Source organism: Punica granatum, chromosome 3 (assembly GCF_007655135.1).
Source record: "Punica granatum isolate Tunisia-2019 chromosome 3, ASM765513v2, whole genome shotgun sequence".
NCBI classification, from domain to species: domain Eukaryota; kingdom Viridiplantae; phylum Streptophyta; class Magnoliopsida; order Myrtales; family Lythraceae; genus Punica; species Punica granatum.
This window is the reverse complement of record NC_045129.1, coordinates 36,713,392-36,727,941: the sequence shown is the minus strand read 5'-3', so window position 1 is coordinate 36,727,941 and position 14,550 is coordinate 36,713,392. Positions and strand designations below refer to the sequence as shown.

General features: G+C 36.8%; 2 protein-coding genes across 2 annotated transcripts; both read left to right on the top strand.

Moving 5' to 3' along the window:
* Window positions 1-3,948: 3,948 nt before the first annotated feature.
* LOC116199874 (transcription factor TCP15-like) lies at window positions 3,949-5,920 on the top strand. Its single transcript, XM_031530444.1, has one exon. It carries the CDS (start codon window positions 4,323-4,325, stop codon window positions 5,478-5,480), a length of 1,158 nt encoding a protein of 385 aa, XP_031386304.1. The 5' UTR covers window positions 3,949-4,322; the 3' UTR covers window positions 5,481-5,920.
* A 6,274-nt stretch (window positions 5,921-12,194) lies between these two features.
* LOC116199942 (HVA22-like protein c) lies at window positions 12,195-13,451 on the top strand. The gene is made up of 4 exons (XM_031530533.1): window positions 12,195-12,355; window positions 12,467-12,616; window positions 12,694-12,937; window positions 13,089-13,451. Exons 1-4 carry the CDS (start codon window positions 12,297-12,299, stop codon window positions 13,155-13,157), a joined length of 522 nt encoding a protein of 173 aa, XP_031386393.1. The 5' UTR covers window positions 12,195-12,296; the 3' UTR covers window positions 13,158-13,451.
* Window positions 13,452-14,550: the final 1,099 nt, after the last annotated feature.

Below are 14,550 nucleotides of genomic sequence, written 5' to 3'. Positions count from 1 at the left end.
AGAGGAACAAAACATGATCATCTGTCCTCTATTGACCCGGTCTATTCAAATCAGCCACATCTCTCTCAATCTCTCACACAGGAGCACGATTTCCATCCGTATATATGTACTCTGGTATCTTTTGTTATCTTCTAAATTGATTTTGTCGATCGAGCTTGCAGACCATACGCGAATTAATCGGTTTATTCCTGAGCTCAATGATTAGATATTTTGTGGGTTCAAGGCATAGATGTGTGCATCATCCCTCATAATTATTATTAATGTCTTTGTGCGTGTAGGGAAATGACATGACTAAGTGTCATTTTGGTGTACTAAAGTACACATCAAACTCCATTGAAAGTTCATGACAATATCTTAAGGTTGTCATCATTGAGTTCGGGTGAGTGTGTCCTTAATTAAAACAAATTCAGTAATTACAATAATCCAAAATCCTAATCACTCCATTATTAATTAGTTTGGTGCGTATGTGTGCTGGCTGTTCAAACATGCCTTTTTTCATCACTGTTCCACCGCATCGTTGAATAATTTTAAGAATCCATCCATACTTTATACAAACTCATAATCTGTTTTATGCTCTCTTCTAATAATTTGTTTTAAATTTGGGAAGAAAAAAAATTGTTGCACCATGTTGGGGCACACACTCATGACCTGTTTGTTATAAAGAAACGGTGAACCAATGTAGTGAATGCCACGCAAATTATGATACTCATATATGTTATTTCCGTTAATTACATTTCACCTTACTGACCGTGATTATTAGCAGCTAAAGAGCCATATGATCACCCTTTTAGAATTCATTTTACAGACATTATGCACATAATCTAATTGATTAAAAGCTAACTAAAGGTTTCCACCAAAAAAAAAAAGAAAGAAAAAGAAAAGCTAACTAAAAGAAATCTTGGAGATACCACCCAAAAATAGAAAGGAATTAAAAAAGAAATCTCGAAGATAGTTAGTTGGATATAGAGAATACATGTACATATATAGAAAAATGTTACAACCTAGCTTTTATAATGTACTTAGCAAATTTTCCTAATATTTACATATAATAAAAAATTTCCAACATTGATAAATTACAACACATACCATTATGGCTTGTGAATAGTATTTTTGAATTAGAAAGATCTTTTTGAGAGAATATAGCAAAACCATACATATATACATATATGTATAGTTATCAAAGATATTTTAAAATTTTATCACCGACTAAAGCAATTAAACGAGTAATCTATATATATATAACTAAAGCCAGAGCCGAATTCTCACGCCGTCATATAATAAAAAATAAGAAACGAAATTCTCTCGCTTTGTCACATTATTACTAATATATATAAGGAAATTTTGTATTATTAATTATAGAGTATAATATATATTATTTGCATATGCCCAACGTAATATATACTATATACATTAGTTGTTATTCATTAAAAAAAATTTATACTATAGCAATCGAGTTGTCATTCCTATATATTATAGCAAAATATAGATTTGGTAATCAGTATTGACGAATCTAAAGAGAACTCGCAATCTTGCATAATAAGAATATAAGTAATTTTTATATTGGCAACTATATATACATGAAGATACATTATAAAAATTGTATATAGTTGAAAATATATTTTGGCCGCTCACATACAAATTTATATTATATATTGGCAACTATATATAGATATAGTATAAATTACAACTTCTACCATCATATTTCCATTTGTAAAGAACTTTGCGAACTTATATATATAAATATATATATATACTGTGTTTCATGCTCATCCAGTGCCAATACCGATATTACGTCATTTTGGTCGTTTCAAAAAGACTTCATAGATTTTATCTTTGCTTACTTTATTATGATGATATTTTACTTGGAGTGTTTATTATTTTCTTTGATTCATATATTTGCTCACATATATTTATTCGAATATTTTTTTTCCACATATTTGCATGAGAACTTTTTAGTTTCTTTTAATTGATATACTTGTTGACATATTTTAATCCAATTCTTTTTTGTTACATATTGGCATGAGAATTTTTCCTTTCATATTTTTAATTTGTCCATAGCATAATAAATTTTGAAATACTACAATGATTAATTATTTGTTAAAAGAATTGGGAGAAAAAAAGATATATATAGAGATTGTTTTATTTATTTAGCTATATTCTCTTATACTTTCTAATTTCTCAATTTCTTCTAATAAGTTTTTGATTCATGTATATATTTATAATATTTTTCTTCACCGAAATAATAATTATGTTTTCATCTTTCCTGTGCAATGCACCGGTAGTCAGCTAGTTTTGATTAAATCATTCTCTATGGAAAGGTCTAAGTTGGATTGCAATGAAAGACTCAAAACCCTCAACTATGATTCATGAAAGGAAAAAGAAAAGCAAAGGCCAAAGGCAAAAGGCAACAATTTCTATTGAATGAGATGGGAGCCCACAACCCCCCATAATTGATTATCTATTCTTTTATCATCAGTCCCCTCTCTTTTCATTTTCTTCTTTTGTCGATGCAATTCATTATCGTTTCTACAAATATTTTTAATTCTAATGAGATCACAAGGTGCGCTCTCGGTCCGTCCGAGAATGCTAATTCTTGCTCGAATAATGATTTGTCTTGATCACGAAATGTCTCTAGCGAGTTTGCATATATTTTTAAATAATTTGATAAATTTTTGACCTGGTCCCACCCCTCAGGGGGCCACCACACTGTCTCTATGGCTTGAATGATAAGGAGCACCGCACGTGGATTCTGAACCAAGGGACTGTCCAACCACAATAAAAAGGGATCCCCAGAAATTTTGAATTGTGTATGTAATTGCCTTGTTCCGTAAAATTAGATGGCAACAAAACAAAATTATTTCCTCGTGGTGACAAGTCATTTAATTATCTCAGGACGTTTGGATCTCAATTCATGTTTTTTTCCAGCAGAAACTTGTGCTTGACTCATCATGATCAAGTTCCTCTGTATCATCGGCTTATCTGCCTTCGAAACATATTGTACAGAAAAAGATTTCTCCAACAAGTCAGATGTAAACTTTTCACGAGTTGGAAGAAACAGTTTTGGAATTTTGGGGACCATGGATTAGGGTGGGTAAAGTACTTCGCATTGATCGATCCAGGTACTAGGCATAAAATCAGGTATAACTTCACGTTTTTAAACAAATTTCGAGCTTATTGATGACATCAAAGTGGATGTGCGTTGCCCAACTACAGATGATGTAGCTCTTCATAAATTCATGAATTATATAGAATTTGTCATGGGACTTCCCAATAACCCAATTGACCATGTCATATGACAACCGGTAAACTTTTTCGATTATGCATGCCGCTATGTTTCAGGGAGTAACTCAACCCATTTCAAGATCCAATTAGCTAATGTACGTAATTAGGTGTTCTCCTAATTACTTTTTCTTTTTTTAATGTGTTGCAAGATTATGTTACACGTCACATATATTAAATTGAAAATTCTATTGTACATAGGCATATGGTAATTAACACCAAAATTATTATGTGCTTGCTTGTGAGTATATAGCCAATTCACACTTTTTTTTTTTTCATAATCTTTTATACGACCCAAAGAGATGCAGGTGCCCCTACAAATACACAATGAAGGTGTGCGAAGAACTTATCATCAATGCAAGGCCACGTAATATCTTACTAGAGACCGATCTAAACATGTCATCTATACCAGATCAATTCATTCATAGAAAATTACTTTCTCTGACTTTCTAATGAGATTGATTCCAAGACCTTAACTGGAGAGAAGCGAATTAAAGTCTCTTTTGTCTGAACCAACAGTTCATGATATGTTACAACTAGGATAGATGTTGCTTGAACTTTCTAGGGTTCAAATTTCAATTTTCCAAGAGAGAGAGAGAGAGAGAGAGCAATTGATCTTCCATATAAAAGAAAGGATTATATAAATAATATCATTTCCAACAGCTCATCTCATCCCCCCATATGATGATTCCTTCCTACTCATTTTATTTGTTGCTTCAAGCTTTTCCCCTTCTCTCCCCTTCCCTTTCCCCTTATCCCCTCTCTCTCTTTTTCTCTCTGTAGACAGAGAAAACAAACTCCCCCTTGCCAGCTCCCGTCTGAAAGGAACCTCTCTACCCTTCACTCAGACAAACCCATAGATAGAGAAAGAGAGAGAGAGAGAGAGAGAGAGAGAGAGAGAGACCCACTAGGCCACTGAGTTTACTGAATTGAGGGTCAGCTACAGATATTGTACTGAGAGAGAGAGAGATAGCAAAGACGGGAAAAAAAGATACTCTTTCTCTTCCATAAACAAATATAATATATCAGCTCCAATTCCAAACATGGATGAAGATAATGGCATCCGCAGGCCCAACTTCCCCTTACAGCTCCTTGAGAGAAGAGACTCCCTCGACCTCCACCACCCCCGCCACCACTCCCTCTCGTCCTCCTCCTCCTCCATCCCGGTCGCTATCCCTGTCGGCGGCGGCGGCGGCACTGGAGGAAGCGGAGAGCCCAGCACGAGCCGCCCAAGCTCCACCCCTGGTGGAGTACTCCAGCTCTCCGACCCTGTAGCCAAGAAGCCCGCCCCCAAGCGGGCATCGACCAAGGACCGCCACACCAAGGTGGATGGCCGTGGCCGTCGGATCCGGATGCCTGCCCAGTGTGCAGCCAGGGTTTTCCAGCTCACCCGGGAGCTCGGCCACAAGACTGATGGCGAGACCATTGAGTGGCTCCTCCAGCAGGCTGAGCCTGCCGTGATCGCTGCAACCGGCACCGGCACCATCCCTGCCAACTTCACCTCCCTCAACATCTCGCTCCGCAGCGCGGGGTCCAGCATGTCGGCCCCCTCCCACTTCATGAGGAGTGGGAGTTACTTAAACCCTAGTTTCCCCGGCGCTGCCTCCCAACAGCTCAGGAACTTCAGCCTCGATGACAGGATCGCATATCCTAGTGCTGGCGGTGAGGGTTCGTATAATATGAATGCGATGCTACAGGCTAAACTGGAGCCCCAGCAGAACAGCACTCATCATCACCAGATGGGGAATTATCTCTTGCAGTCGAGCACGGGCCAGACTTCGAGCCTGAGCACGAGCCATGCTACCGTCGTCCCTTCCACGACGCTTTGGATGCTCGCGAACCAGAGCAGTAACCAGGTCATAAGCGGGGAGCCCTTGTGGCCGCTTACTCCTAGTGGAAGTGGTAACAGTAACAACAGCGCTGCTACAATGTACAGAGGGTCCATGTCTAGCGGGCTCCACTTCATGAACTTCCACACCCCAATGGCTCTACTGTCCAGCCAACCGATGGCCAGCGGCAGTGGTGGAACGGTGACGGACAGCCACCTGGGCATGCTCGCGGCTCTGAATGCGTTCAGGCCGGTCCCCGTTAGTGGTGGCGGGTTGGAGTCCCCAGCCAGTGCGACAAACCCACATCATGGAGCTCATGACGACGACGATGAAGAAGAAGGTCGGGATACAAGGAGCCGCCATCGCTCCTGAGTTTTCAATCAAAGGATGTTTATGGCTTCATCGGTTCGATGCTTCTACTTTTCTCACATTTCCGTCCTTAATTCTTCTCTTAATATATGCATAAAAGATTAAATATCCGAAGTTTTGTCAATTGGATTTATTAGAGATAGGGGAAGTTTGATTTGTCATTGGGGTCATTGATATATATGATGTGATCCCTCTGGTGTGTGATACACTACTGGTAGTTAATTAGCTGGCTAGTGTTATGGAATTTTAGCTAGGGTTTTCAGGTGCGAGAGGAAGTGTTAATATATGAGTGTTTTTGACTTAATTAAGGTTCTAAATTCTAATGGCAGTGTGTTTGGCCCTTAAATCTTGTTGTTGTGATGGAATTTTCCAATAGGAAAACCAAAGGAAATTATATTAATTAAGCATATTTAAAATTTACACATATCTTTGGATTGAAGGAACTCAATATATATATGTTAAAGCTCATTTTCACCTTACTCGACTCAATTAGATCCAACAAACCCATAATTCCATTCTCTTCCAATTGCAATATAATTGCCATGATTATGAGTCATGATTCATCACGGTGATACTCGAATCATATTATAAATTCACGCTCCTCTCTTATTTTCAGCATGGCTGCCAGTATATTATTCATCATCTTATTGAATCTATGATATTGCAGTTTACAGTCACTCTGTCATTTAATATTTATCATATTTTAAATTTTTAGCTGATTTTTCCTGGTTTGCATCCAATTAAACCTATTTTTAAATTTATAACCAAAAATTATTTTTAAAAAGAATGTAGTCTCATTTCAACCCAGAAAAGTAAAAGAAGGAAATATATTTTTATATTTTTATATATCCTTGCAAGTTCCATTTTTGCCATGTAGGAGACCAGATAAAATCACACAGAATCGGTCATCTTATTGGTCTGTGGACATTACAAATATGATCAAAGCTAGCTAGCATGCATCATGAATATCCACTGCAAATATGTCCAAGATTTGTTAAGGTTTCCGTCTTTGGGACCAATAAACTGGCAGCCGGTCCTAAAAAAAACATATGGCTGGGGTTATATAGCAACAGCCCTATCGATTTCATATCCGTTCCATATAGCGATGAAAAAGGATTGATCAGCAGTGTCCTCCATCTTATACACATGTATATCTATGTATAGATTCATGTGGGCCTAATTTCTTTTGGTTGTAATATCCATTCATTTAGTTAACCAGCTCAAATCCTGACTTCCATATCCATATCCACATATAACATTTGTATGCATGTAGAGAGAGAGAAATATAAATGTGCAAATATGTGTGTGTGCATATATGTATATATTTGATCCAGCCTGTGTTGCCCGTGCATGACAGAGAACCACGATGATTGGTTAATGCATGTACATATCTCTGGCATACATTTAAGAATTCTATCAGATTTTCATATCATGTGTACATTAATTTGATGCTCTGTCATGTATCCATATATAACATACATATATATATATATATATATATATTGTCTATTTCCTCTCTATGTAAGTGACCAATATATTTTCACCCGAAAAAAAAGACCAAATATATGCTTCCATCACAAGTTGCAATATATCCTCTCTTTTTCCGAATTATGAACATTATTGAATCCACTCTGAACATCAGAAGTATTGGGATTAATGCGGCTTTGTCCTGTTAGAGAAAAAAAGAACTATATATATGCATGAGAAAGAGCGTAATATAAGTTTTTCTTACGCTAAATATAAATATGAAAACATCTATTTGTTCGCATGTTATTTGCTGAAAAAGGCAGTCATTGTTACAGAGAAAAAAGAGGGTCTTTTTTTTTCACCATGAAAGGAATTATTTTTCGGTCTTTTTAAAGGAAAAATGTAAGAAAATTTCATCCTCAAAAGAGGAAGTATGGTGCACGGAAGCATGACCTCCACCTGAAAGTAAGGTGTTAGCCCTTATATGGTGTTAGTCTGCATATATTGCGTTATGTATTTCTACATGATTTAACTTTTATAAGCAATATATCGTATTTAAATGTATTTCGATATACTATCAAAAGAAAATTTACCATATGATGAAATGTGATCATCAAATTACGTTGAGGAAAACAACTATATATATTTTGTCTAAGCTATCGAGAATGCAAGTTCCAAATATTTGACGCCAATATAATTACGCTGAAAAAAAATATATTATACATTGGACATCAATATAACACATCACGTTAAACTGAACCAACTTTGACATAAATTTCCAGATTCCCAGAGGTAATATATATGCCTTGATTTTATTTATTTATTTATTTATTTTTTCTGAATAACAATGACAACATATAAGAAACGTTTTATAAAATATTTAGAAAATTGAAGGGACTCGGTATCAAGATTATATATTACCATTTTTAATAATTTTAATACATATTTAATAATTGTAAAGATAATTACTGATGAAACGGAGATCCCTTTTTTTGTAAGGTATATTGATAGAAGTTGATAAAACGTTATTCATGCTTTTCTTTTGCAAATATAATATTGGCTCAATGATTCTCTGCGATTATTTTAACGATATACGGCTCACTATCATATCATTTAACTTTTCTCTATACATTACTTCACAAGTTATTAATGTAAACAGTTAAAAATTTGCGCCTTGTCGAGCTCAAATGTTGTGATATACGGCGTAAAAAATTACAAAACTCAAACAAGAAGAGGCTCATGCCAGTGGCACAATATGAAAATTACTTCCCGCAACTTAATTGCATGAAGATTATGAAATTAAAGATTGTATTACAAAATGAGCCGTCACATCGGTAGCATTTCTAATTCATGTTTGTTAACTTAAAATGGTCCAAACAAAATAAGTTACGGGTTGTAAAAACAATTTTATTTGATTTTTTTATAACTCATACGAAGTAACATTAATAAAGATGTCTTACAGCAAATTACAAGCAACCGACATATCACTCAAAAAAAAAAACAAAAATGGAAGAGGTCTGAAGCCTCATTTGCAAATGACCTGAATCGTAATAAGCAGGAATTTCATTACCATTTGGTTGTTTTTATGAGGGATTTTTGTATGGGTGTCACATAAAATTCAAATCTATGTAATTATCCATTTTTGAAAAGAAAATGGAAAAGGAAACAATTTTCAAATGAGAAATCAATTTTAACTTTATACCATTTTGGGTGTTACATAGATTTGAAATTTATGTGACACTCATGTGAAAATCTTTCTATTTTTACGCATCACTTTGACTAAAAATCTTCATGAGAATCCAGCAAAGCTCTCTTTTTGGTCATTCACAGTGTCAAAGATATTTTTTTTGTCATTGACAATATCAAAGACATTTCTGTCATTCATAAGATTATGATGATCCTCATGATGCACAATGTCTTTTGCGTTGCGAAAGATTGATTCCTTAGTTGGGATCGGGTATAGCTCCCATCAAGATCGGATCTTGGATATGATTAACATGAGCGGAAATGAGCATTTAGATAGTTTCCATATCACTTACACAAGTAGCATATTAACCCTACCTATTACTTCTCCTCTGAGCAGTAATGAAATCAATTAAAATTGTGCATACATATACATGATCTTTTTTCTTTTTCTTTTTTTATAGTCTATCATTTTATACTATATCATGCAGTATATGATACTATATGCATACAAGATGAATTGGGGTTACAAAACAAAATACTTTTCTTTATAGTCTTATATAATACTTGTGCGTTTCATAGTCTTATAAGTATTTGTCAAGTGCATTCCCACATAAGCATACTTCTGTCCAACACTACGACGATGAGAGAAGGTTGGACCAGGTGATACGAGGGTTGGCTTTGGAGAATGCATTCAAATGGCTACATGAATACTTCCCAAAGATCTGACTCGAATCTTCCACCACTTCTACGCACTAGAGTGGTGACACCAAGCCTTCCGAATTAGATGGCCGACTCAAACGGATTTATACGTTGATTGACCCGGTTGTCGAAAATCTTGAACTCGTGTATATCTATCATACAACATTAACTAATTGTTGGTGCATTGAAATATAACCTTGGCTGGGTTATCAAATTTATGTATGACATCGAAGGCTTCACTAGCCGCTAAATTCTCAGTCAATACATCCAAGGCTCAACCCTTGCATCTTCGATCATCTCCCAGACCCGGAGATCACCGTCCAGGGCATTTGCATAAAGGAGCAGACGCCCATTGTGATCTAGTGTTTAGGTGCCTCTTTTTTTTTTTTGGGAACAAAAATGTAATAGCTATTATAATATGTAATATGCCTTTTCATGATATGAATTTTATAAGCGAAATTACGGATATTTTCAGTTTATTGACTAACACTAATTAATGCCGTTCGGACATCGGTTTGCCTCTGACGATGAGGACGCCAATTATTTTTTATCGCACCGTCATGCTACAATTTGCTAACTGAGAGGACATTGGTCATTATATATACATATACATATATATTATATTATATAAAGAGTTATTTGGGTCTAATTAATCGTACATTATGGGCTTTATATTTGGTGCAAATTCTTATTGGTGCGTTGCGGCATCAACAGGGACATGTACAAAAGTTGTCCTTTCACTTAAGCTGGGCTTCAAAGTCCATAATTTCTACAGTTATTCGTCATTGAAAAATGGCCCATCATTGAGGCCCATGGTATTTGAAAAGTTATACATTACCTATACTAAATCCATTTCCTACTTTTTCTCCCGATTTATTTCCTCTCCCTTTCTCATCTTCCTCTCCACACTTAACCTCTCTATTTATAAGTATAGGTATCCTCTCCATGGAATTTGAATTTCGTATCATCCTAGGCGCAAGAAGGTTGCCTTGACACATATAGGTTTTGCAGACGAACTCCTAATCTTCCTTAAAGGGGACTCTGATTCTTTACGAGCTATTATGGACATCTTCAAAAGATTTTATCTCATGTCAGGGCTTCGATTAAATCCAGTGAAGACAACTTTATTGTGCTGGTGACACAGCGTACACGCAAGTAACCTATCACAGACCTGTTGATTTGGGCACGAATACCGGAACTACGACCTTCAATCTCCTATTGATTCTTCGAATTCCTAGGTAATTGGCATCCAACTCGGATCGAATCCAAGAATGGGTAAAAAGGCACGAAAGCTTTGAACTTTATTGATAAATCCGAATTAACTGTTTCAGCCCTACGGCTTACAAAGCTTAAATAGGGATTAAAAAAACCTAAATTGCATGAAAAAAATAAACTTTTCTAAAATTGTAAAAACACCCAAATAACTATAAAATGCCCGTTTGAGACCCTAAACAATGAAATTGGCCTTACATATCGAAAAATCACGGCGAAGTCGTGTGTTTTGCTCCGGAGGCCATTTCCTTTGAGATAGAGTCATCAGAACCTATTTTTCTCTAGGTACCGATTTGCCGTTATCTCTGCCGCATCAGCTGGGCTTCAAGAGAAAGAAGTCGAGGAGATACTAACCTGCAGTGGTTTTAAGAAAGGTTCCCTGCCTGTTAGATACTGCAGAGAAGAATCAGAAACGCTGCACAGAAGAGGCTACTGACTGATTGGGGTATTGAGTTTTAATTCATGTCTAGTGCAATAGTTTTGATGTTTTGTTAATTGGGCTTGTGTGCCCTCTCTTTGGGCTTTGCATTGTATGGAATGACGGTCAAATGTTATGGACTTGTTGCATTCGGTCGGTTATTATCAATAAAGAGCGCGCTGGTTTCGACCGGAAAAAATAAAATAAAATATCGCTTCAAAATGAGCATTCAAAAAACATATCAATACTACACTAAAAAACTCGGAAAAGTTACCACAAATTTTATGTAATTAGGTAATAATAGTTTAGTTCATACTTCATAGTTCGAAAAGTTCAAAAAAGATAATACTTCATATTGACCATATAAACTCCTTTTAATTCATGGATGTAATATTATTTGCTTCTAAAATTTTAAGAAATAGACTTGTTTTTTCCATTTCTTTCGATTGAAAGACCTTTTTTCATTCTTTTTATGATCTTTCTGTTTTTAAAAAAACTTATTTTAGACATTAACAAAGGGTTTGTTGATTAGCCGTACGGCTCGCGACCGGTGGGTCCAAAATTTTCCCGCGCCAAAGACGCACATCTCCCTTCACCGAGATAGCGATACGCTACGCCCTCGACCAAATTAACCAATGGTTGCTCTCTATCGAGCCACGTCATCCACTGATCATGACGTGTCAACTGCATATAGGATTGCTCAACGAGAACTTGATACACCTTCACCGCACCGAATAATTTTCGACGAATTCGGTGCCTCTATGTTCGTGCTCCTCTGTTCTCTCCGGAAAATCAGCTCCCTTACTACAATGACACGAAGGACACTTCAGCCTATAAGGGAATCACAAAGTGATACTTAATAATTAAGAGGTCTCATATTCCATATTCAGTGAAATTACTAATACTTCATTTATTAGATATTTAATATTTCTATTTCAATGTACTAGATCATGAACCTCCTTTGTAATTGAAAAAAAAAAGAAAAAGACACTTCACTCCATCATATTCCCTCCTCTTACCCTACTTTTCAAACTTTGCTTTTCTTTACTTGATTGAATTGGGATTCGAAACTCACTCAAAGCACAGCAAATCGAGATTCAAGCGGGAATAAGCCAAGAACAGTACACCTCGTGTGCTCCTCGAGAAGAAAAAAAGAGAAAAAAGGAGGTCGCTTTTCTTCTTCTTTTCAGCTTTCACTAACCCGAGGCTGAGACACAGTTCATCTCTGATCTGTAAAATCCTCTCTGTAACCCACAGAAAGCAACAGTGAACAAAAGATGGGGGGCTCTGGGAACTTCCTCCAAGTCGTGGCCAAGAACTTCGATGTTCTTGCTCTGTTAAGTCCCCTCCTCAACCTGCGCAAATGTTTTTATTTCCTCCTTAATTATACTTATAGGGTCGCTTGAAATTTTAACTCCGAGGTTGTCCGGTTCGGTTTGTTGTGCAGGCCTTTAGTCAGTCTTGTTTTTCCTCTGTACGCTTCGATCAAGGCTATCGAGACGAAGTCCCGGTCGGACGACCAACAATGGCTCACTTACTGGGTCCTCTACTCCCTCATCACCCTCTTCGAGCTCACCTTCGCCAAACTCATCGAGTGGTACAGTAATGCTACGTGCGTTTCCGACTATGCATACTGAATACTGGTCTGGTCTCATAGTCTCTAATCGGTTTCAGGTTTCCCATTTGGCCGTACGCTAAGCTGATCTTCATGTGCTGGTTGGTGTTGCCGCACTTCAATGGGGCGGCACATGTTTATCGGCGCTTCATCCGGCCATTTTACATGAACCCGCAGTCGACAACCATGTGGTACATCCCGCACAAAAAAAACATATTCCGCAAGCAAGACGATGTTCTCACTGCTGCTGAGAGGTACATCGAAGAGCACGGACCCGAAGCCTTCGAGAGGCTCATAGCCAAGGTGCATATATATTCACATGCAAATCAATATTTCCAACTTTAACAGATTGTTCTGTATGTAGCTCTGCCTGCACTTAGAACATACAAAGACCTACATAATATGTACATGTGTGCTAAGATTTCTTATGTCTCTCTGTTATTTCGTTCTGCAGGCTGATCGGGAGGCAAGAACGAGAAGGAGCAACAACTACATGATATTCGACGATGACTACAGATACTGAAGTAGTTGCAATAGCAATAATGTCCTTTATGAAATCCTACCCTGCAGTTGGATAATATGTTAAGACTGTATGCTTATAACTCGCGGGGGCCTAACTATATGCGTTTCCTAAGCTCTCGCCTGTGTATGCGCGTGATGTTCGAGTTTTCATTTACGAATTGCTCTTGTCCCTTAGAAGCAGCCATGATTCACTTCTTCATGCTGCTAGATATTGTTGGTTGTCTTCCTGGCTGCTGCATCTCATTATCAAGCTTATATATCTAGTTTTTGGCAAGTAACCAAGAAAGTTGGAATATCTTTAACTAAGTTCAACTGCTGGCTAAATAATCGAATCGAGAACTTCATACGCATCAAATTCCAAATATACCTCTCAAGGTTAAGTTCGTGTGGTTATGATCTTTTTCGGCGTGCACCTTGGTATTCGGAAGCCCAATAGGCTCAAATTAATCCAATTTAAGCTGATTAAAACTCTCACAATATGGATTTTTACCATTTATAATACTTGAACTCGATACCTTATTTAAGGTTAACAAGCGTCAAACCAATTCAACCAACCAATGTTGGTATGGCTATGATCTTTACTTTACTATCATATGAATTAAATTAGGTATTTGGTGTCTATAAGAGATATGCTAGTTGTCCATCGCTAGGTTAAGGTGTCTGAACCATGCCATATTTGGTACGGCGGAATAGAAAGAGATGACAAGCAATTCTCGTTATTGGGACCGTTTTGAAAGAAAACGAAGTTTAAGAGAGAAGACAAAGCCCATATCCAACTATCAATGAGGATTAGCGCGTGACCTAATAATCATCCAAATTTGTTACGGGCCTGACTTTGGGCTTTCTTGGTCCAGCCTATCAGTAATGGGCCTAGTCGCCCAAATTGAAATTATTAAGTGGCTTTATCATGGACTCCACACAAGATAGCTTATGATTCATTTCTCGTACATTTTTGCATATTGTGTCTAGTGATGTTTTCTATTAGCCCAATTTGCAATTGATCAACACAACAATTCATGATGATTTCTATGACCTAATTCATTGCAACACTCAAATGCGAGTAGTGTACACGTCGACACGACCTTGACCTCGACCTTGATTATCACTTCAAGTTACTGTCGCGTATCACTTGTTGGCTGTTCCAGGTTTGCCAATTTATAGATGGATACAAATTCTTTATTGATCTAGACTAGTTTGAATCCATGGTTTTGATTCAAAAGAGAAAAAAATTATAGGAAATTCAAACCTGCATGAATAAGACTCCAAATTTGACAATTCTTGCCGCCCACCACTATGGATAATATACTCTTTTTTAAAAAATAATAATAATAACTCTCGTGAATACTCATGAAAGTCCTACATAGTACATAGTATAGTCGGGAAAAAAAAGTACG

What these genes read in the sequence shown, in the direction of transcription:
- LOC116199874 (XM_031530444.1), top strand. Translation starts at nt 4,323, where the DNA reads ATGGATGAAGATAATGGCATCCGCAGGCCCAACTTCCCCTTACAGCTC.
- LOC116199942 (XM_031530533.1), top strand. Translation starts at nt 12,297, where the DNA reads ATGGGGGGCTCTGGGAACTTCCTCCAAGTCGTGGCCAAGAACTTCGAT. An exon ending in AACTTCGATGTTCTTGCTCT is followed by an intron (nt 12,356 to 12,466) that starts GTTAAGTCCCCT and finishes TTTGTTGTGCAG; the next exon opens with GCCTTTAGTCAGTCTTGTTT. An exon ending in TCGAGAGGCTCATAGCCAAG is followed by an intron (nt 12,938 to 13,088) that starts GTGCATATATAT and finishes TTCGTTCTGCAG; the next exon opens with GCTGATCGGGAGGCAAGAAC.